Below are 22062 nucleotides of genomic sequence, written 5' to 3' on the forward strand. Positions count from 1 at the left end.
GTAATCCAAACTCCAGGGTAAAGAAAGAAGGAAATGGAAGAAAATCATGAAGCCGCGTTTGTATTAAGGCGAGACTAATTAACAATGTCCTCTGAAAGCTATCTAGCTATGTAGATATGATCGCGTCTTATCCTAGAGTGCGACTCCCGCGCGCCGTTTAACTCCAGAAACGCCACGCACTTCCAATCCAACTAAAACTCAGCATCATGCGCCGTCCCAGGATAAGTGCCGCTAGCATAGAGAAGTCAAGTTATCGGTCATCATACAGCCATAATGGCTAACGGCTAAAAGCCATGATTAGTGTCGTAAGTCATGAAACTGGCCTACGAGGACGCCCAGTCCGGGACGAGAGACCGACTAGTACATAGGAGGCACGTGTGGTGCGAACAGTCGATCTCAAGCTGAAGCGTCTAATGAGCCGCCGCCGCCCCATCTTGCTCTATCCGCTCCTCCGTTCTCTGCTCTGAATTCATCACATGATCCTCGGCGAGTTTGACGCTTTTAGCGGGTCTCTCCTCGCCGGAACCAGTGCGCTTTGCGGCCTCCTTGTGTAATTGACTAGCCATGCTGCGCTCCTGATTAATCCTCCAGGCAATGTCAGAAACCACCGGCCAGATCTTCTCAACCCAAGCGCGGACAAGCGCCTCGTCGAAGATGCCATTAGAGTCCTTCAGGTTCGAAGGTGCCGCTATGCCGTCAAATCTGGTGTCGTCGTTCAGTATAATCTTCTTCAGCGCTGCGGCGCAGCAGCCTCTCCTGTTAACTTCGATATCCTCGGGAATTGCGGGCTTGATCACGGCCTTCCAGAGCGTCTGCCGTTGTCGCTCAACGAGCCAATTCGCGAGAGTGGTGTAGTAGATTGAGCGCACGCCGGGAAAGAATCCAAATACTTGCTCGCGGACTTCGTCGCGCGTGGGGCAGGTCGAGGGATAGCGTCCTGATACGCGACATGCTGGGAGGAATTCTTCAATCCACTTCTTGAAGAGGGGGCGCTGAGCCATTCGTCGTCGATCGTTGGCCTTGAGCATGCGTTTATCATCCGCTACTTCGTCATCTTCTTTGATTTCGAGATTGTCGAGATCGACAACATTTTTATCGTCAGAGCTCGCGCGTGCAGCTTTCCGCTTGACCCAGAATAGGCGGCATGTGGCTACATATTCATATAAATCCTGGTCGGAAGCGAACGGCTCCTCCCACTGCTTGTCGTCGAACTTGAGGCCAAGAAAATTTAGTGCCTCTTCGGAGTTGGTAGTGAGCAAGACCTTGGCCTTCTTCTTATTGATTTCTTCAAGCTCGGGTATTCGGATGTGAAAGCCTACTTCATCGACCGTGAGTCCTAATGGTCGGATCGTGGACCCTATTATGTTCCAAATCACGCCGTGCGCATGCCTGAATAGCATCCAGTAGAAATTGTCGAGCGACTTGCAAAAGTGGGTGTCTACCTGGATACACACCGGCCCATTGCTCTCAGGCACTGTTTCCTCACATGGGAAGTCCTTGGGCCATGGGATCGCCATGCTCATCGTGTTTGGGTTTTCGGTCTTGCATCGGATCGCACCCAGAGCTCTGGATACTGCCTCTTTCTGCGCTTCGACGGATGCAGTGGAAGTATCAGGCTCTGAGACTGGGGAGATTCTATACTTATCATATGCAACGATCATATCAACTGCAGCATCAAGAGTCAGTGCATAATCACTCTAAGTGCGATCTATTAACAGAACAGCTGCCTTGAGGGGTACACACGACCCCAAAACAAAGGCGTAGAATAAGTGATTATGAAATCTGATAAAAATAATAATAATGTGCTTTTAAAGGTATTCCTATCGACTTACTATCCCCAAACGTATCCTTAGCAGGTCCCTCGATGGGGGTCGCAACCGCCAGGAACAGCTCCCGCAACTTTGCTTGACAACGGTCGCGCACAGCTCGGTAGACTTCAGGTCTCATGCGCGGCGTCGAGAGTGCATTGGGACCTGATGAAAAGGCAAGGCCTCCCATCTCGTCGCTGACCTAAAGGCGTATGTTAATCCTTCTCAACCTTCTCTTACATCAAGTTGGTTTCACTTACTCACTTTCCTTGAAGTCGGTCCTGAATGAGCTGTAAGATGAAGAGGTGTTGTTTGTAAGTTCTTAACCTAGATGGATGAGATATCTTGGTCAGCAAGTTGCCTGTTGTTGTGTTGTTATAAATGGCATCCCTCTGGACGAGCCAAGTTCAGCTAGCTCTGAGTGGCCCAGACATGGAAGCTAGTGCGTCCGGATAGCTCATATGACTGATGTTTGTGCTATGCGATGACTCCAAGATCCAACATGACTCCATGCCGACAAATGCATAAGCGGGCACAGTTTGGTTACAGATTCTGACAAAGGGCGGAGGGGAGGGTGCAACTGGAATGGAGGCACGTAGACAATTAGCGTCTTGATGACCCCGGCTTTCAGAGGCTGTGCCCACTGTCGACACCTCCAGGCCACCCCATATCTCAGCCACTAATCGTAGCTGACATTCTCCCTACTCAAGTACACTGCGAGTTTTCCAATCAAACATACAACGGCCTACGATTGATTGGTATTATCGTCTTGGCCGCAAACAAACCCGAAGAATGTTACTTTTTCTTACATTTTTCTTACCTTTTTTTTTTTTTTTCATCATCTGCTCTGTGTTTGCGACATATTATAGTTCTCGCCACGCCCGCGTTGCTTTTTCCGCTTGCAGGGTGAAAGGCTATAATCGACTGGGGCAGTAATGATTCGGCGGAGGGGAGATTGCCTCAGCCATAGGTATAAAGTCCAGCTCAGGTCAACTGGCAGAGCTCTCCATTTCTCTCCCGCGTCAATAATGTCGGCTCTTCCAAATCCTGTGCACACTATGTGGCCCTTCAACAATGTCAAGGGTATACTATTCTAGCAGACCAAGGCCTATGATGAATCAATCCTGTCAACAGCATGAACCCCTGGCTGAGGTTCAGGCCTATCGGGATACTAAGGCAGGATCCCGTCCTATTACCATTTTGATTATAATCAACGCAGGTGACCACTGTCTTTTATGATTTCACATTAGTTCGGCTTGATATAAGATGTCAGCACGGCTTTAACCTAGCTATTCCTCTCCCTTCTCAACGAATAAACAATCCCGAGTTCTGGTTTGACGAGTGCACTGTCGACACTGTAGTGATACGAGCGTCACAATTCAATGATCTACTTCACGAGTGAGGTGCGAAGACCTCTCTATAAACAAGACCTTTGATCTTTACCGTATACTTACATGCAGTAATTCCTTAGTCACATACACCAGCAAATACATTGGAAAATAGAAAGGGTTATATATCTTGATGAAGGCAATACAGTAATTACGGGTTCAATATACCGAATCACAATGATCTGTTAGTTTATTCATGATAAAGGTTGTAGTTAATATAAAACATCAGCTAAAACCTCTTGTAAAACTCGACATGAAACCACCTGATCTATGTTATAGAGAACTTATCACTAGATATTAATTAATCGTAGCCAACGATAAGCAGTTGAATGCCCTCTACCTCTACGCTGTCACCCACCTCACAGATTGTGAGTAATGTAACGACCCTATGATCAGAAGTACCATTTTATATTCTTAGCTGTCACTTATCTTAGATCGGGAGATGTTGGACAAAAAATCCATTTAATGTTGCTTAGCCCAGGTAAATGGGAACAACTAAACAAGGCTCAAGTTCAGATAACACTAACCGTAAACTGCTGCAAATAAGAGTAACAAGACCGAATAAAATAATAATAATGAACTGTACTGCCATGAAAGAAAAAGAAAGCGAGATAGAAAAAAGAGCAAAAAGAAACTAAGGAAAGTAAAAATGTCAAAACATACAACACCAGGGATTCGCTGGTCGTCACCGACCCAACTACTAGTCCGGCAGTATCTGGCTTAGCTAAGGGGGAGCGGACGGGACCCCGCGTTCTCCAGATCTTATGGTCGTATGTGCTAGATTATCCCGTGGATTTTAACTATATACAGACCCCATATGTAGTGAATTACACCTCCTATTCATAAGATGTAAGCTCTGCTCCCCGAACCGAGGATAGCTAGAATCCGGCAACGACCACAAGTATGCCCCGTGTGCCCAACTACTCTTTAATTCACAAGTTCTTTCATCTAAGTATCCGGATGTAGAGATCGTTTATTCCTGTGACCCTTGAATAGTCAGATTGTGCCCTTGTTCAGGGAGTAGTAGATCATTATAACGCATGGTGAACGCGGACTAACGAAATGCAGAAGACCAGTATAGTCTTGGGGTAAGATGCATATTGGAATTACATTGAGCCTACCGTGGCTTTCTTAATAAAATTACTATGCTTTTCAGAGTTTTTTTGGATGAGCATTAGAGTTTGGTATTCTCTCCCTCAAAGAAGCGATCAGCGATAAAGCCAGGTCGTCTCAAAGACAGATCCCCAATAACTATCATATCACACTACGACCTTGATACATTATAAATACTATTATAACCGTGCAATTAGTGCAAGATTTCCCCTTCGCACTGATATATCGGGGTTGTGTAGGTTATCCCTTGGTCTAACATTTAGTACACTGCTGACTAAGCCGCCCAATCCTGCCGGGTGCGGAATTCTACCATCAGGCCTTTATATACACAAGACAGTCTCCCCGCAGCTTCCCTCACAGAAAGTCAGCCGTCCATTTCCGTTTCAGTGCTCCGCCGACCGAGAAGTTAGAAGCAAGCCCTACAATCGACCCCCCATTCCACCGGGGACCACTAAAGGCCGTGCTATCGGAGGAAAACAGGTCACTAATCTGGCTTGGGAGCTCCAGCGTGAGCAATCGAATGCAATGCGCAATAGGAAGAAGCGAAGTTAGTTCTCCCCGGTCCCACGATCTACTACTGCGATAGCCAGAACATCCCCGAACATCCCATCTTACGTGCGAGTAGTACAGCGAAAGAGCCTAGTCATGTTTGCGAAACCGGCAGTTTGCATCTCTCGCGTACAGTAGTTCCGGAACACGACTCCAAGCGGCGTCACGCCGAGTTTTAGGTCTCGAGCAATGAAATCAGCCTGGTAATGTATGTAGTACAATCCCAGAGTTGGGGAGACGAAGTCGGTAGTTCGTCGGCATGTCCGAATCCTCGTGATATGGGGTCACAGAGCGCATCTAGACCCTATGATATGGAGTACAAGGGATGTTGGCGTTGCCGTTTTGACGCCGGGTAGTTCGTGCTCCCATAGTGCACCGACTAATGAGATGGACTCTTGTGATGTGAGTGTCTTTGCGGGACGAACTCGCTGCATGTTTTTCATGAGATGGGGAACTTCTCGGGGTTATTCACCATGAACGTGACCTTGGCGATCAGATCAGGACATGTGAAGCTAAAGCTTGCATAAGAAGGGTTTTTGGTCAGATGTTATGAGTGAATGTGACATCCGCCTGCTGTATGCTATTGATCGATTCGCTCTCGACCTTCTCTTAGGCACCTACCTCGTTCTAGATGACCAGATATTGACATGAGTAGTTTCATGATTATCGGCCTCGCTTGTGCTGCAAGTGCGCCAATTCGTACGTGGAACACTTAGTCCGGATTCCAGTCTGTTGCGCAAGAATTTTTCAGGCTAGGAAACAGTAACTGCTTCCATTGCCAGAATTTTTGGACATCATTTGGACTGGGTTAGGTAGGTGTATGGAATACATGACCTCAAGAAATTTGTATCCAATCGGGATTGCAGCGCACCGAGATGCAAACTCCCATATGTGCCCGAAATTTGAGTGTCTGGCTCTACATCGCATGGCATGGCATGACATCGCGTCGCATCGTACCTGAACGAGCCACCGCCATCCGACCGACATAACTAAGGCTCCGGTGGCATTGTACTGCCGAGGATTAACTAGCTCAGGTACGAGACCGAGACCAGTATGCATGCATGGTCAGAACACCATGGAAGTGGCCTAGATATCGCTCAATCAATTAGAGTATATCAAAGTTTGATACTTAGTTTTGCTTTGCGTCCAACAATGGAAGCTCCCGGGTGATCGTTTAGGGCACTCGCTCGAACATCTGATCACTCTCAGCACATCACAAGGCGTACAGGGACGAGTCGCAAATTTGATGCACTCTGACAAGGCCAAATGTTACAGAATATTGTGCGACAAAAGACGACGAATCGCGAAACACCACGTTTCATAGATCTTGTCGTTCCTGACAGCGACCTGGTAATGCACATAACTCAAAGGGTGTTTCGTGCCTGGATACTAGGGCCGAAAAACTGCTCAGATTTGAGTTCCAAGCCATGGGCGCGGTGGACGGGTGTTGGGTGATCTTGGCGCGGTGGATAATTGCTTCTGCAGTTTCTTCCTCAATGCGTTAAACCTACTCTCGCCAATGCAAGCTCCGTTTGCGTCGTGCACGATAATGGAACACGAAGAGCTTCGGTATATTGTGATAGGAATGTGGGAAACTTCACAATTGAGCGGTCACTCTTCGCTCGACGGCTAATGCGCACGCAAATGGGGCGTGTCGTGTACTCTGTATGTCAATGTAATTAGTGGGAATGGTACTAGAAGACAAGAACATAAAACTGTTTTCTCCGCCGGTCCCGCCAGTTCCGCTGGTTGAAGTCGAGTGTTAGGGAAATTGCACCATTGAGACAACGGGTTTGCCAAAGCAACCGTGGTATTGAGAACATTAAGGTTGAACGACTTGAGTTTGTCTATGCTTCCGAGAACTTCCTAGACTCATTATGCTTACCGACTCGGAAAGCAGGGTGGATGGGGTTGCCATATGCATAGGTATAGAGGCCTAAAGGACTTAAAACGGATTGCTACATCGATTGACACGTCGAAAGCGTCGAAGACAAAGTTGGCGATGGTCACATCACCGCTTCCGCAGTGTTCCCTTATGTGATATGTAGTAGCGGTTATTTATCGGGCCACCGGCAAATGCGAGGAAAACGCGAGACGCCGTGATATGTAATCAAATATCCGTCGGAACCCCCTGGTGGCCAACTACAAAGACAGCCTACGACATCGAGACAGCGCCGCACGGGGTCCGGATGATTGGGATTTGACGGGGCGCCAAGACGAGCCACTGCCGAAATGGAAGAACCTGAGGGTTCCACGGAATGACGTCTGAGTGGAGTTGTGGGTTGGGCATATTCCCATCCCATCTCCGGAGATGGGGTACCTACATATGTAGTGTATTATGTATTATGTCCTGTAGGTGGTCAGGAGTAACGTGGTTGTCGTTCCCACGTTTTTGAATATGCCCGACATAAAAGTGGCAATAAGTAAGGAGTTTCTTCGCTCTCCAAAGGGAGCCACTCGGAGCCGTTCACGTTGAGATGAGGTGTCCAGTTCAGTGGGGGTCGTGTGCCATCCTTAGGAAACACTCTAATCTCGTGAGGATCGCCGGTAGCACTGACTAGCACCAGGTACACAAGCATGGAACATGCTATTTCATATCTTTGGAAGTTCGACCCGTCTTGTGTCGGCGTGGGCCTTATCTGTTATCGAGGGAGAGGACGAATAATATGATGTGATTTCAGCGGGCAGATCTTTCCCTAGAGCACAGCATCTGCATGTACCAAGTATGTTGGGCCTGCTGGGGACGTGGTGAATGGAGCATAAGGAGGTTGAATGTGTGTGGGGAACGTTGATCTCATTGTGTCGTGGCAGGAATATCCTCCTCTTATCCCATCCTCGTCTACAGTACGGAGTATCGGAAACGCCTTTCTTCACTCCGTTCCAGTTGAGCTGGGTAACTAGAAACGTTTAGTTTGCTCCAGTATTAGGATCAAGGCCAATGCTCGGCTATCGTGATCGTCTACGCCATCTCTCTACTCAGGACTACTGTATGTAGGTATGGATAGAGTATGGAGTAAGCATGCGGCTGAATGGACGGGTTCCCGCAATAAGTACTATTCTGTACTATGTAATTAGCAGCTGGACTAGCATCTGATTCCACGGGGTTTACTGTTGGAAATGTGGGAAGTTCGTTTTTACTTAATTATCGAGCGGCTCAACTTCGGCTTGTACTTGACTCGCCAAGGCCTAGATCATTGGAAAGAAGTCGGGAATGAAGGAGATAGCAAACAACGGCCCAAGGCGTAGAGCATGTGAAACTGAGAAATTCGTAGACTGATTTCAGCAATCACCTTCCCGTCTCATGTCTGCTCTATGGTCGAGCATCACTCATGAGCAAGTGTTCGCGAAGTCCTGTAGTATTGCCCCATGTCCGCCCACACTACATAGTACACACTACTGTCGGGAATTACGATACCGCTACTTGATAACCCCGGGCAATATTGCCCGGTGAGCGAATAACCCGTCGCCTCAGCTTCCACCCCCAGGCTTTGCAGGCGGACTAGTAGGCACATAATGTAACGTGAGGGTCTCGGACGTGGAGAGGCTCCAGTTTCTGTCGACGGCGCCCACGATATCGACTCGATCGAGTGATGCAACCAGGCACCAGACGATCCAGAGTACTATACTGTAGCCGGTGAAGCCAGGGTCTCTTTCTGGGGAGCTCCGTGCTGCGATAAACTGACCAGTCAAAGCCCTTGTCGTGCACCGTTTTCGGAAGGCCACCGAGGCAGTTAGAAGGCTTAGGAGGCTTAGGGCAGTCTGGGCAGTGCTAGGGCCTCGGCAGGGGGGAGGGCAGTTCTGGGCAGTAGCAGAAAAACAAGCCTTTAGTGGCTTATCTGCTGTACGGTCCGCTGCAAATCAGAGCCAGAATTCCCTCAGGCATTGCCCAATCACTGGTTCCATAGCAGACTGACATGCAGATGAAAACCTTCTAGAAGGCGTCAAGTAGCATGAGCAGATGTTCCAAGTGGTCTGCTCATGGACGCCTCCTCCCACGCTGTGGATGGCCGTGGATGGCTGTCTCTGGGCTGTCGCAGACGTGTGCCGATTCATGCAGTGCCTACATGTATTGTCACGAGGGCAATTACTACATGAACCAACCAGCCAGCCCTGGCTGTCTACATTGCACAAATCGGATGTGATCAGGGTTGGTGCCGTTATGTGCTGTGCTGACGTCTGCTGCTTGCTGAATCATGCGCGTTCAGGGTCTCCCATCGATACACGGCCAGACACGGCCTATAGTACGGAGTACGACATTGGACAATACCATGCTTAACGGACGGACGATGTCTCGGGCGTGGGGGAGAGGCAGACAGACATTGACAACCATTCTTGAAATACGTGAATTCTCAAAAAAAGGAGGAGTGTGTGGGTATTCTGTACGCCATTACTAATACTGAAATGATGCAGTCCCGTGGAGATACATAGTAGATAGTTGGTTGTTCGGCGATACCAACAAAGCAGGACAAATAAATTTCTGAAATTTGCCACATTCGCGAATTCCAATTTGCCCGAGAACCGAGCGAACGGGTTGGAGAGGCAAAACAGTCCGTCAAACATTAGAATGCCTCGAATGCCTAAGTACTTATCTATCAGTCCGTGGACACGGGCAGACACGGACAGGCGAGAGGTTAGTGTAGACCAAGTCATTTGGGATGGTCAGCCACTAAGCAGGACTACACACGATGATGATGCATTGCTATGCGCTAGCCTACACATAGTACGATACTATGTAGTAGTCTGTCTGGTAGGAGGGCCAAGTTGGACGAAGTTTACCAAAACCGGGGGGGCCTTTGATCACGCAAGGGATCCATCTGTTCCAGGTTCCACGCACCTCGGCCTGGGTGCCAGGTACTTCGTGGATACTTTCGGCGTCGAGGGTGAGGACTCCCCGTCCCTGCGCCGACAGCGAATGACATCGTGAGTTTTGCAATTCCGGCCCTCCTGTGCGCACTTGCACACACAAAGGACAATTGTACCCGCTCCGGTCGCTACTACCTCCGGGCCTGCCTAGCACTTATATGTATGTACAATTATGTACAAATCGCCTAGGATAGACACCCGACACCCATTGCAGATATTATGTAGTGTGAATGGCATTATGTAGGCAGGCATGTACAAGTGGAAGCGAAAGTCGCTCCTGGTACCACCTGATGGGGCTGCTTTTAGCCTTCGAACAAAATGCCTCATTCCTCCTGGGCTCGCCTGGCACGGACACGACAGGAGACATTAATTGACCTAGCACATTGGCACTGCACTTGGAACGACAAACACTATCTTGGGCGGCGCGTAAATCCAGGGGTCTAGGGGTCTGTCTCTGTTTGTTGTACCGTGTACCACCACGGAGTTCCAAAGATCCATCTCGGGCCATCCTCTCTGTCCGCCTCTGTCCGCCCATCCTCCAACTTCAATACACGACGCTGTTTGTCGGATACCTATAAATCGCGCTGCCTCGACCCATCTCCTCTTCCCTTTCCCCTATCCTTCCAGTTCCACGTTTACAATCTGCTAGTACTTAACTATCTACTACACAAAGCCATTCTTGATCCATCTCTTCTTCATCAACTCATCACACATACATACATATCCTTACGCAAATAGCAACAATAACACCACACCACACCATTACAAAATGCCTTCATCCAACATCAACGACGTCCTGGCTACCAAGCCCCTTACCTTCAGCATCAAGACCGGCGGTGGTTCATGGAAGTGCCAAATTCACTCCAACAGAGCCGCATAGTAAGTTGCCTCATTGCTATCTAATTTCTTCTTGGCATTTCTAGACGCTAGTATCTAGACGTCCTCAATTGCTCCTATAGTTTTATAACAAAGGATCTAACCAAAGACGCACAGTGAGAAGACCAGGTCCTCTGCTGCCCCGATGACGGACGTTGTTCCGGGTATCTCCCGCTCAGATTCCGGCCTCTCGACTTCGTCATCTTCGTCGGCAGGCTCCTCTAGCTCTCACTAGATCTACCATACAACTGTCTTCTCTGCGCCATCTAAGCGAATGCGAGCTTGAGTCCGCCGCTTCAGAAAATTTCGACCAAATCCCTGGGTATCTCAGCCAATGGGCAGAGCCTGCAGCTAGCGAGTCGGTGGCCCCGCCGAGGCTCGTCTAGGCATGCTGCATTGGTCTTGGAACTCCCTGAGCTGCAACATTCTGCCCAGAAAAGGGAGTGTGTATCGCAATGTCTAGACTCATCAGTTGACATGCGGAGCGGGCGGTGTGACGGTGCAGAGTTGACTTTTGTTTCTCTCTTTAAGCTTTCCCATTCTATGCATTTACAGTGGAGTTTGTGCACACCAGCCGGGACGGTATAGCCTGCGTTTTGGATTAGGAGGATTAACACGACGAATAGTCGGATGAATTTGGAAGAATAAGGCGTTTTGTCGACATTGAAGCGACAGCACAATGAGTTAAGGATCAAATTGACCTAAAAGCTTCTTCAAGGAAGCATTCAACAAAACAATGAAAATGAATTCTATCGTATCTTCGTTCACTTACCATTGACCTTCTGCATTTGTAAACTGTACAGAATATCCTACACAGTGAAGGGTATGGTGATGGAGTCTTGTTTGCAGCGCCCCGAACTCTTGAGTACGTTGATTACATCAAGGACGTACGATTAGAAAAAGGCCATACAGATGCTCGAAACATCATCTCCTACAGGTTGCTAGGAGGCAATATAAATGCCACACTGCCACTTATAGCCATCTGTTGCGCGAACAAAACAGAGACGCGGTGAATAGCTGGTCCCTCAATCCCCCCGCCATTGCTGCACCCCGCATCCCACGTTCAAAAGAATTAGGTACGGTCGGACTCGACACCGACTCCGCATCGTTCGACGTAAAACTCTCAACAATTTTTTTTTAGACCACTGATACTTCAGCTGCCAAGAACTTGGAGACTGACCGCTCTGTCGTTGGACAATTCGGTCGTCTACTGATTTAGGTATGATAAAAGAAGAAACGAATCCCTTCGTGCCAATGAGTAGGTACTTGAGTACATTATACGTCTGCCTTGAGTGTAGGATTTCAGAATGAGGGGCTGAGCACCACGTTTAGGTAGGTAGGCAGGTAATTGGCCACCGCCTTACTGTACTGTAGTCTGTACCTAGGACTGATAGGCAGAGTTGCGAGGGGTATTTATCCTTAAAAGCAAAAGGAGAGAGCGAACCAATTCATGAAATGTCCATTCACGTACCCAGTCATTTTCCCTCGTCTCGTCCTTTTCTGACCGGCTGCCTCGGGCTTAGTAGCAAAGAGGTGCTCAACCCCCCAACCATCCGTAAAGATATAGTATCCATCTGCTCAGAACATTTCGCCATCTCCCTTTTTTATTATTTTTAAGTTTGAGGTTGTTTTGTGCTGTGGTCCCTTTTTCTGGCCATGTGCATGCGGGTTAAGTTTTGAACGCCTTGGACGTAGAAGGTCGGTCAGGGTGCAAATCAGGCCGCAGCAACTCTCCAATCCTCTGTTTCCCTTTACCCCCTCCGCCTCCGCTCTCCCAAATCTCTCCTCCGACCACTACTACGACCGCTACGTTACCTACACTCACTCTTTCTACTTCCAACACCTCTCAAGCCGATCTTCCCTCCCAAGAATCGCCGTCTTCTTGTATCCTCTCTCCGTTCTCCGACAGCAGAGCTAGGATTGGAGTATTGTGAGAATATCGAGCGAAGTCTGCACCGCGGCTGAAGCCTCACTAAATATGCCCGTGCCCTTAGCTGCCAAGGGTAAGTGACGAATTGGATTGTCTCACTGGACTGCTCCCCCCTTGACCCCACGCCAAACCTCCAGCCCACTACGAATCAAATGTGTCTGCCTAGCAGCTCGAGTGGCAAAAGAGCTCGAGCACCACGCAAGCTCGATCCTTTCTTGCCCTTCGTTCGACCTGCTTGCTCTGCCGTGTCACATGAATAATCTATCTTGTATGATGGGATACGGCAAACCTTGTATTTTTACTGTAGATTGAGCTTCAAACTTCTTTCTTACGTTTGTTCATCTTCGAGAGTTGTACCCATCGCCGTTGTAATAATTGCCAATATATATATACCCATCACCGTCACTACAATTCATTATCTTCCTTCATCATGCCACCTATTAACGGAGCTGCTGCCACAGTGGGCGTCATCGCCATCTCGGTCGCTGCTGCGGCCGCGGTAGCCATCTACGAATCCCCCGAGCTGCAGCGCTTCACCAACGATCTCCGTCGTCGCATTGCCATCGCGCTCCACGCCTTCGGCGATAGCATCACGCCTCAAGAGCGCCAGAACCTCTTCAACCGTCCCGAAGATGCCGAGGGATTCCTACAATCGCACGGTCTAGGACCAGGGAGTGTCCCAGACTTCGAGGCCGATGCCGAGTCCCTCCGCCGTCAGCGAGAGGAGCTGATGTACTGGAACGCTATACGCGAATCCAAGGAGTCCAAGGAACACGACGATGAAAAAAGACAGTACCGTCAACGGTCGTCAACTGGGACGAGCTTCGACGACTTCCTAAAACAAGATGAGAGTGCCGAGAAGGGCACATACGTATATCAGACGGGCCACGACGCTCTTGATGGGGAAGGATTGATTCGACGACGCCACCGCAGCGACGGATCGCGGGGCATGAACCACTCGATATACACGGACCCGTTCGCCGATGAGCACGGCATCGAAGACGACATCGCCTTTGAGAATAGCTTAATGGAGCCCGGCAAGGACGAGGTGGCATCAGATATCTACAGCGCCACCGACCTCGGCGCCTACCAGCCTTCGCGGACCCTATCACCGCAACCAAAACTGGAAGGAATTGCAAACACTCTCGCGGAAATGGATATTGAGAAGAAACCAGACACTACCCCCGCCACCCCCACCGCGCGCTCCGAACTCCAGCCTCAGTCCCGATCCCAACCCCCTTCGGAATCAGAGTTAGGTGCAGACGAGTACATGACCGCAGGCCAGGACGATCGCAACAGCCACGACGCATACAGCTCAATCCAGGCATGGGCGACGCACGCCTCGCTCGACGCAAGCTTCTATTCGCCGCTGCCGGAGTCGCCTGCTGCGCCGGCCTCTGAAGCAGAGCTCATCAGCGACGGCGAGCTGACGCCGACAGACTCTATGTCGCTGGCGGGGTCGGGTGTTGACGTAGCGGACGAGATGCGCTCTGTCGGCGCTAGATCGTTCGATGTGCTCAGCGAAGACGACGACGGGATGCATACGCCTTCCAGCTGGACAGATGTCGAGAGCGCTGCGGGCGAGAGCGAGTTCGGCGCTGTGAGGGCTAACTAGTCTAATCTTGCTCTACTTTAGTGCTACTCACTATACCATACTATGCTTGCTCTACCTAAGTACTGGCTGTTTTGCCTACTTACCTACGAGGCGGTGCAAGAAAAAAGTGAGGGACTCTACACTGAACATAGAGGTGTTGAGTCTCTCACTTTTATTTGCACCGCCTCGTCTACTACCTTCTCCGCACCTACTTGCCTTCTACACATCTATCCATCCATCTATCTATCCATAACCGAGATAGAAAGGAACCTCCTTCATCTATTGTAACTCACACATAAACCCTCAGGATCTGGTTTCAGTTTGGCATGGCGTTTCGGGGCTTCTTATAGGTGGATACGCACGGATGGGACAGGATGGATAATACATGGAGTTAGGTGTGTTTGCCTATTGAGGAAATAAATATTATTCACGCCTTTTGGTGCCCGAATGTGCTGTTACGCTTTGCTACTTGTGGCTGTTCAAGTGGTGTGTGTGTGTGTGCGGCAATGAATAAGCTACTTGCGTGTCTGCCATTCCGGCATTCTTGGCTAAATTAAAGGTGATGGGTGTGTTGCACGAGCTCTCTCTTGTTGACGAGAAGATTATCTGATGTTTCTAAGGTGTCTGCAGTGTCTAGGGATCTGTTATGTAATTCCGTTGTGCTCGGTTACTCGTTCACTTTTACTACTACCTACTGGGATACGAGATCGAGAGATGGAAATTCGGTCTTCTGGAGTACTATTCAGACCGCAGGTGTCAATGTGAGCTGAGCTGAGATGAAATGACATGACATTGTTTATACTCTGCTCGACGTTAAGTATATTCAATTGCGTGGATAGTGCAAGGGTAGCTCCCTCTAACTCTATGCTCGTTATGACGTGTATTTATATTGAATTCAGGTTTCTGCGTGTAGTTGCTAAGCGTTAATAGCGTGGGGAATGAACTCTGGACTGTCCGTTGGACTCGTGTGCATTTCCTGAATGACTTGCTTGTTTGCTTTGCTTTAATGGCACCTTGCTTTCAGGAGCATATGCCGTGCCCAGTTGGATTTATACTACTGTGTTGTCCGACGTTTCGAGTGCATTCATATGGCCCGCTGAAGCGGTACGGAGTATATGTGTTGTGTCATGGCATCTGATAACCCCGAGCTGGATGAGATGTCTTGATCCGGGCTTCTACTTTTGCCTAGAGGAGACTTGTTATGTTTGGTGCTTTTTACCTAGTCTCGATTATGACTTCTGCTCGGCAGCCAATCTGAACAGCAGCCTCAGCGCGATAAACAGAACCTGACACCGGCTTTCTTCGTGGTGTATTTGACTTGTTCACGTATCTCACTTGAACACACTCACGGCACACCTGCAACTCTCAAGATCCCAACATGCACCACGAATCCTGTGTTCGCACGCAGTTCCTTTGAGAGCATTTCTTCTGGCACCCGCCAGACGCGGAAGCGTTTGGCGAACGCCTTGATCCAACCTTCGAATATTTCCGGATCCCGAAGTTGCTGTGCAACGATACAAAGGGATGGTGGCGCTGTCTCACCAGTCTCCTGGTCTACTCTCTGTCGCAGACCGCAGGCGTCGGCGCACGTTTGAACGAGAGGCTCGATGAGCGTGTCGTTATAGATGCAATCGCAGGCGATGACCGCGTCAAAGCTGGCGACATCAGGCGATCCCGTGAGAGAGCGTGTTACTTCATCTAGCTCCCAATCCAGGGGCGTGAAGTGTAATTTTATGGGATTGGCAGCGGCAGACGACGGCTTTCCCTTGCGTTTCTGAGATGATGCTCTCTGTTGGACAAGGATGTTTTCTTCGAGATTCTTCTCCACGAGCCTGGCTACATATGTCTGGTCTGTGAGCACGTAGCGGGATACCAGAGGAGAGACGGCCAAGCCGACAAGGCCGGAAATTCCACATCCCAACTCAAGCACGCTGCTTGAAGACGAGAGCGCTCCCGTTTTCCAAAGGAGATTCTCGGGTGAGCTCAGCCATGAAGCTACTAGCGGAGTGATTTTCCACTACCGTAAGTGTAAGTTAACAGGAAACGCTCACAAGGCAGTTGTTAGAATATACAAACGCAGAATCATTACAAGAATAAATGTCCAATGCGCAATGGAGGTATATTAATTCGGAAAATAGGCAAAACAAACAACCTATGAGAACTTACAATGACAGCCCCCGTCGTGCTACCTGGGCGATTTAGAATCGTCGGTGATTGGTGTATTATATAATCTTTTCCACTGATGGTCAGATCGATGGTTGTAGCTTGAGAATCCACAAACCCAAGATTCTGCGAGGGGATCTCCTGGGAGAAGAGCAAGAAAGTTTCTGATAGGCAAATAGTCAGCTATGCCTGGCTACACTTACTGAGCGCTTTCACATGCCTTCTTCTGGATCCTGAATCTCAGGTCCGAGGAGGCGGAACAGGTTCCCGGGATCCATGTCGGACGAATTATAGGATAGCGGGATGATTGCGGTTGAATGGTCCGGTAGAACTTAAATTCGCGATCCCAGTAATGATTGATCGGAAACGATAAGATGACGCGATTTATGGCGCCGATAATGTGACACAGAATCGACGGCGATCTTTCTCGAGGCCACGTATTGCGTCTGTGTTGTTGTGGAAGTATCCCGTGGGCATAATCCTAGCCGCAACAGCTTATTGGCAGGAATACTCCCCAATCAATAAATGGGGTTGACTGCTTCTGGCGTCTCTTCTCTTTTCGCTTATAGTGATTTCAAGCCAAAGGACGAAACCATAGGGTATTCGATTCAAGGTGAGGGCCTCGGCCAAGGAATATGCCTACCTAGTGTCTAATCAAATAGGACACCGGAGGCATCACCTATTGAACTTATTTTTTTCGGTTCTCAGCAGAATCTCATCAGCTTTCCAACACCAAGACAAGCCAAGCTCTGTGGTTTCTCAATTGGTTACACTAAGAGGGCTTAGAGATCATGCGAGTGTTGAAAGTTCTGGGCACTTTGTCAGGTCGTGATGCCCTTTTTGCTATCTAGTACACGGATGGTTTCTTAGTATTGATCTACCTGAAACTGATTGGCTTAATGTGCGGTGCTGTATGTAGGTGGGTCTTGTGGCGTATTCCGGGTGAGCGCCACGATACCGCCTGTCTGTTCTCTGTTTTGTTTCTCCACATCGTACCTACCTAAGCTGTTCAAGACTCAGTCTCGTCAATGAAGCAACGATCAGTTCTTATGTCATTAAAATTGGATATCGCATCACTCGAGAGCTGTTAACATGTAGTAAGGTATTACATCATATCATCTAGACAGACAGCCATTTAAATCAGCAGCAGGTAATGAACGTAGTATCAGCCCCGATGTGATGGTGGATGTGATACATTTACTGGACGCCGATGGCCATGGTGACGCACGCCACAGACAGCTACCTACTAAGGACTTAATTGTTAGGTAAGTAATCACCTTTAACCAGTATGCCGAGAACACCTTGCTTTTTATGGTATAGTTCTGCACCAAACAGGATAAGAGGGTCTATCCCCAACCCCGCAGCAATACCACCACGTCTGCAATTGATCGAGCCAAACCATCGTCAAACCAGAGCAGACAGAGGCACCAGAGACACCAGAGGGCTACCTCTCAACGTGTATGTGGCAGTACTCCAGCTGCTGTACTTACAGGTACATCGAGATATGGTAGATGTAGAGTTTCGTCATGGGGTGTCATGGGTCGCATGGGTCGGGATATATGGTTCTTGATAGCTCAGTTCTCCGGCAGGGGTCTTTGTCTGGGACTGACTGACGAGGTCTGGACAAGGGACGGAGGCGCCCAGCCCCAGCCCAGCATCTTCGATGGCCACCCAAGGCCACCTTCTTGCCTCACTAGAGTTAACCACACATCTATCTCCCTCTCCCGGAGCTCTCTTGCGTCGCCTAGCGCCTGCAATCCGCCAACCAAACCCCCAACACTGGTGACGACGACCTATTAAATAAGGTAGGTAGCTACCTAGGTAGCTAGCTAGATCCTAGGCAGGCAGGTCTGCTGAACAGTCTGCTCAATGGCCCGCGACTTGTAAAACCATCCCATCCGTCTCTCCCTCTTGACCTCACCTTCCGTCTGCCTGTCCATCTGCCTACCTACATACTTTACCTTTTCCCTACGTACTCCCTCTTCTAATCATCGACATTAAGGCCGTTTTGACCAGCTTGTTATCCTCACTACAGCAGCATCAAATCTCTAGTTATCCGTAGGTATGTTTTGCTGATCTCTCTCTTCCCCTATACTCGCCTAGCTGTTCCCTGCTCTGCTCCACTGGCTACTTGCCTAACCTAGATTCCCTGCCCGTAGCTCCATTTGATAGCTCCTCCGCTAACTACATCTTAAGATATAACCATAGAGGCTCTCTACGTCACCCGCCTCCGATAATCATTCCCTTCCCTTAATCTGCCCTAATCCCATCACCACCACAACAATAACAATAACACCATGCCACACCACGACTGGCAAGAGTCTAAACACAAAGATGCCGCTCTGCAGCCCAAGAAATCGGTGCGCGGCCCCTTCTCCGTCGAATCCCCCGGCGCCCCCGAAGTCAAAGGCGAGACAAAGCCGCGACGGCATCCTCTGGCCATCCCCGACTTGATCACGAAACCCGCCGACAACATCTCCACTGCTTACGAACTTTTGCGTGTCAGCGTTGAGAAGTATGGCAACGCTAACTGCATGGGCTCTCGGCGCCTCATCCGTACCCACCAGGAGACCAAGAAGGTCAAGAAAATAGTCGACGGCAAGGAGCAGCAAGTTGACAAGGCTTGGACCTACTTTGAGCTGAGTCCATATGAATACATCACCTTCAACGACTATGAAGAATTATGCCTCAACGTGGGTTCTGGTCTGAGGAAGCTGGGCATGGCCAAAGGCGACAGAGTCCATATCTTTGCTGCCACTAGTGCTAACTGGTTGACCATGTTCCACGCTGCTGCCTCTCAGTCCATGTCCGTTGTCACTGCCTACGACACACTAGGTGAGGAGGGTTTGCGGCACTCTATGGTAGCTACAGGTGCAAAGGCCGTCTTCCTCGATCCTCATTTGATCCCAACGTTAGGCAACGTACTGAAGGAGGCGAAGGAAGTGCGCTACGTTATATGGAACAGCCAAAACCAGGTGAAACAAGACCACATTAACAACCTCAAGAGTGCCTACAGCCACATCACCGTCATGAGCTCCAAGGAGCTTGAGAAACTCGGCAGGGATAATCCCTCAGAGCCTACCCCCCCTACTCCGGAAGATCTCTGTTGCATCATGTACACCTCTGGGTCGACAGGTACACCTAAAGGTGTTCCTCTGAAGCACAAAGCCCTCGTAGCTGCAGGTGAGTTGGCTCATTATTAGTGCAAATGTTCCACACTAACCGTTGTTTCCCAGTTGCCGGTGTCAGTGTAGTTGTTCAGCCTTACATTGGTCCAGGTGATGGTCTTCTAACATACCTTCCCTTGGCTCATATTCTAGAACTTGTGTTCGAGAATGCGTGCTTTTACTGGGGTGCAACCATGGGTTACGGAAACCCGAAGACGCTATCCGATAACTCCGTTCGCAACTGCGCGGGTGATATCCGTGAATTCAAACCATCCGTTCTTGTTGGTGTGCCAGCAGTCTTTGAGACAGTGAAGAAGGGTATCACTGCAAAGGTAGACGCTGGTGGCCCTGTCGTTCAGAACATGTTCTGGGGTGCTCTTGGCTTGAAGAGTAGACTCATGTCCATGGGGCTTCCCGGCTCCGGCTTGCTTGACTCCGTTGTTTTCAAGAAGATCAAGGAAGCCACGGGAGGGCGCCTCAAACTCTGCATGAACGGTGGCGGACCCGTTTCCAAGGAGACGCAACGCTTCATTTCGATGGCCATCGCACCCATGATTATTGGTTACGGTCTTACCGAAACTACTGCCATGGGTACCCTGATGGATCCCTGGGAATGGTCTTCAGAAAGCATTGGTGCTATGCCCGGATCTATTGAGATCAAGCTTGTGGACTTTCCCGATGCCGGGTACTACGCTACAAACAAGCCTAACCCTCAGGGTGAGATTTGGATCCGCGGGCCTAGTGTTTTAGAAGAGTATTACCAAAACCCGAAAGAAACTGAAGAGAACTTATCCGATGGATGGTTCAAGACAGGTGACATCGGCGAGTGGGATAAGGATGGCCATTTGAAGATTATCGATCGCAAGAAGAATCTAATCAAGACGCTGAACGGTGAATATATCGCACTGGAGAAGCTTGAGTCTGTGTATCGATCCGCGACCGTGGTCGGCAATATCTGTGTTTATGCAGACGAGAACAAGGCGAAGCCCATTGCCATCATTGTCCCAGCTGAGCCAGGCTTGAAAAAGCTCGCGGCGGATAATGGCATTCAAGGCAGCAGTTTGGAGGAGTTGGTTCACAGCAAGAAGTTGAAGAGCATTGTGCTCAGAGAATTGCAGAATACGGGACGCGCTGGTGGTTTGTCTGGTATCGAAATTATCGAGGGTGTTGCATTATCCGATGAAGAATGGACCCCACAGAACGTAAGTCACATGTTGACCCTTCTCTCACCACTTGAGAAATAATTGTCAGCCGTCTAACATGATACAGGGTCTTGTAACGGCCGCCCAGAAGCTTAATCGCAAGGCGATCCTAAATAAGTACAAGGAACAAGTGGATGAGGCTTACGCCTCTTCTAGCTAGGCGCTGCGCGCAAGTTCGGCCACCTCGTATGTAGCTCAATGGGCCGTTGCTCAGCCTATGGAGATTGGAAGGTTGGTGCCGGTAAGTATGAATGTGTGGTATTAGTATCCTGTTGTTTCTAATTACGTTACGGCGTCGAATTATTCAATCACTGGGGTGATCAGGGAGAGAGGCCTTTCGCTTGGAACGAGTAGACGCAGGTAAAGCGGCAGAAACTTAAGTAGTTCATGTATTTTTACGGCCTCTTTTTTTTTTTTCTTGTCTAATAATGAAAATTCCCTTATGAACATATGTTTTTGAATGCCTTATGGTCTAATCTCGGGGTATTGTAGATATATTTGCTTTCATTTATAATACTTAATTGAAGTATTTATTTTCTGGATATGCTCGGGCAAGACGTGTAAACCTGCACTAGGGGCTTGAATAAGGATGAATAAGTAGGTGACATGACGTAATAGATCTGCAGATAGATACTTACCATAATACATTAGAGTATACCAGTGGGCAGGGTAAATGTGGAGTTAAATACCGACCGTTTGATGCGCTATGTGACTAACTTACAATATTTAGTTGTTACTTGCCGATTTAGCTGTTACTTAGGTACTGTTTATGAAAAGTGGTAAGAGAAAGGAAAATGCGGATGGATATACGAAGGCTTTGAACTCCTAGGAAGGAAACGTCTACTCTATGCATGCCTTCTTTGTTACATTTTATTTTAACATATCCCATCCTATAATAAACGAGGTAAGGCTGGCTACATTAGTGCAGCTATTTAGATTAAGTAAGTAGGTATTTATCTACCTATATACACAGTATAGGTAAGTAAATAGGTTACATACATACATACATATATACTTACGCAATACATCGGCGAACCCACCGCCAGTGACGTATCTCTTACCAAGCTACTGCAGAGGTCCAAGTATTTACACTTCCATACATACCTACCTCCTACTCACAAACTCAGCACACGTGAAATAAGGCAGTGCTATGCACGCACTCACCTCACATATTAATAATATACATACATACACACATGCATACGCACATACATATATATACATTTCACCTACAGAAGTTACTATATACCTACCTACCTAGTACTCACCAAGCCAGGCACGCACAGCTTAAGAAAAAGACAGAAATAAAAGAGGTGGGGGGGGGGGGGGGGGGGGGGGGGAATAAAAAAAAAATAAAAAAAAAAAAAAAAAATATAAAAAATAAAAAAAAAAAAAAAAAAAAATAAAAA

General features: G+C 48.7%; 5 protein-coding genes across 5 annotated transcripts; 3 read left to right on the forward strand and 2 right to left on the reverse strand.

The window, feature by feature from the left end:
* Nucleotides 1–2: 2 nt before the first annotated feature.
* Nucleotides 3–2365, reverse strand: F5B22DRAFT_598712 (uncharacterized protein). Its single transcript, XM_047974401.1, has 3 exons — nt 2073–2365; nt 1833–2010; nt 3–1666 (listed from the first exon to the last, which is right to left on the reverse strand). The coding sequence occupies exons 2-3, from the start codon at nt 1996–1998 to the stop codon at nt 411–413; spliced, it is 1422 nt and encodes a 473-aa protein (XP_047832910.1). The 5' UTR covers nt 1999–2010; nt 2073–2365; the 3' UTR covers nt 3–410.
* An 8008-nt stretch (nt 2366–10373) lies between these two features.
* Nucleotides 10374–10863, forward strand: F5B22DRAFT_55578 (uncharacterized protein). Its single transcript, XM_047972995.1, has 2 exons — nt 10374–10600; nt 10715–10863. The coding sequence occupies exons 1-2, from the start codon at nt 10491–10493 to the stop codon at nt 10830–10832; spliced, it is 228 nt and encodes a 75-aa protein (XP_047832911.1). The 5' UTR covers nt 10374–10490; the 3' UTR covers nt 10833–10863.
* A 2094-nt stretch (nt 10864–12957) lies between these two features.
* F5B22DRAFT_644636 (uncharacterized protein) lies at nt 12958–14142 on the forward strand (the record flags this gene model as incomplete). The annotated part of the gene is made up of 1 exon (XM_047978456.1): nt 12958–14142. One exon carries the CDS (start codon nt 12958–12960, stop codon nt 14140–14142), a length of 1185 nt encoding a protein of 394 aa, XP_047832912.1.
* Nucleotides 14143–14863: 721 nt separating this feature from the next.
* On the reverse strand, nt 14864–17141 carry F5B22DRAFT_55662 (uncharacterized protein). Its single transcript, XM_047973000.1, has 3 exons — nt 16505–17141; nt 16288–16448; nt 14864–16138 (listed from the first exon to the last, which is right to left on the reverse strand). The coding sequence occupies exons 1-3, from the start codon at nt 16560–16562 to the stop codon at nt 15467–15469; spliced, it is 891 nt and encodes a 296-aa protein (XP_047832913.1). The 5' UTR covers nt 16563–17141; the 3' UTR covers nt 14864–15466.
* Nucleotides 17142–18151: 1010 nt separating this feature from the next.
* F5B22DRAFT_55790 (uncharacterized protein) lies at nt 18152–21436 on the forward strand. The gene is made up of 3 exons (XM_047973011.1): nt 18152–18346; nt 18481–19467; nt 19521–21436. Exons 2-3 carry the CDS (start codon nt 18582–18584, stop codon nt 20693–20695), a joined length of 2061 nt encoding a protein of 686 aa, XP_047832914.1. The 5' UTR covers nt 18152–18346; nt 18481–18581; the 3' UTR covers nt 20696–21436.
* Nucleotides 21437–22062: the final 626 nt, after the last annotated feature.

Source organism: Xylaria bambusicola (assembly GCF_022495145.1).
Source record: "Xylaria bambusicola strain CBS 139988 unplaced genomic scaffold F5B22scaffold_11, whole genome shotgun sequence".
Taxonomy (NCBI): Eukaryota; Fungi; Ascomycota; class Sordariomycetes; order Xylariales; family Xylariaceae; genus Xylaria; species Xylaria bambusicola.

Excerpts from the sequence above, each read along its gene's own strand:
- F5B22DRAFT_598712 (XM_047974401.1), bottom strand. The coding sequence starts at position 1,998 with ATGGGAGGCCTTGCCTTTTCATCAGGTCCCAATGCACTCTCGACGCCG. Across the intron at positions 1,667-1,832 it reads TAAGGATACGTTTGGGGATA|TTGATATGATCGTTGCATAT; the intron begins GTAAGTCGATAG and ends TTGATGCTGCAG.
- F5B22DRAFT_55578 (XM_047972995.1), top strand. The coding sequence starts at position 10,491 with ATGCCTTCATCCAACATCAACGACGTCCTGGCTACCAAGCCCCTTACC. Across the intron at positions 10,601-10,714 it reads CACTCCAACAGAGCCGCATA|TGAGAAGACCAGGTCCTCTG; the intron begins GTAAGTTGCCTC and ends AAAGACGCACAG.
- F5B22DRAFT_55662 (XM_047973000.1), bottom strand. The coding sequence starts at position 16,562 with ATGGATCCCGGGAACCTGTTCCGCCTCCTCGGACCTGAGATTCAGGAT. Across the intron at positions 16,449-16,504 it reads GATTCAGGATCCAGAAGAAG|AAACTTTCTTGCTCTTCTCC; the intron begins GCATGTGAAAGC and ends TTTGCCTATCAG. Across the intron at positions 16,139-16,287 it reads GCACGACGGGGGCTGTCATT|TGGAAAATCACTCCGCTAGT; the intron begins GTAAGTTCTCAT and ends CACTTACGGTAG.
- F5B22DRAFT_55790 (XM_047973011.1), top strand. The coding sequence starts at position 18,582 with ATGCCACACCACGACTGGCAAGAGTCTAAACACAAAGATGCCGCTCTG. Across the intron at positions 19,468-19,520 it reads CAAAGCCCTCGTAGCTGCAG|TTGCCGGTGTCAGTGTAGTT; the intron begins GTGAGTTGGCTC and ends GTTGTTTCCCAG.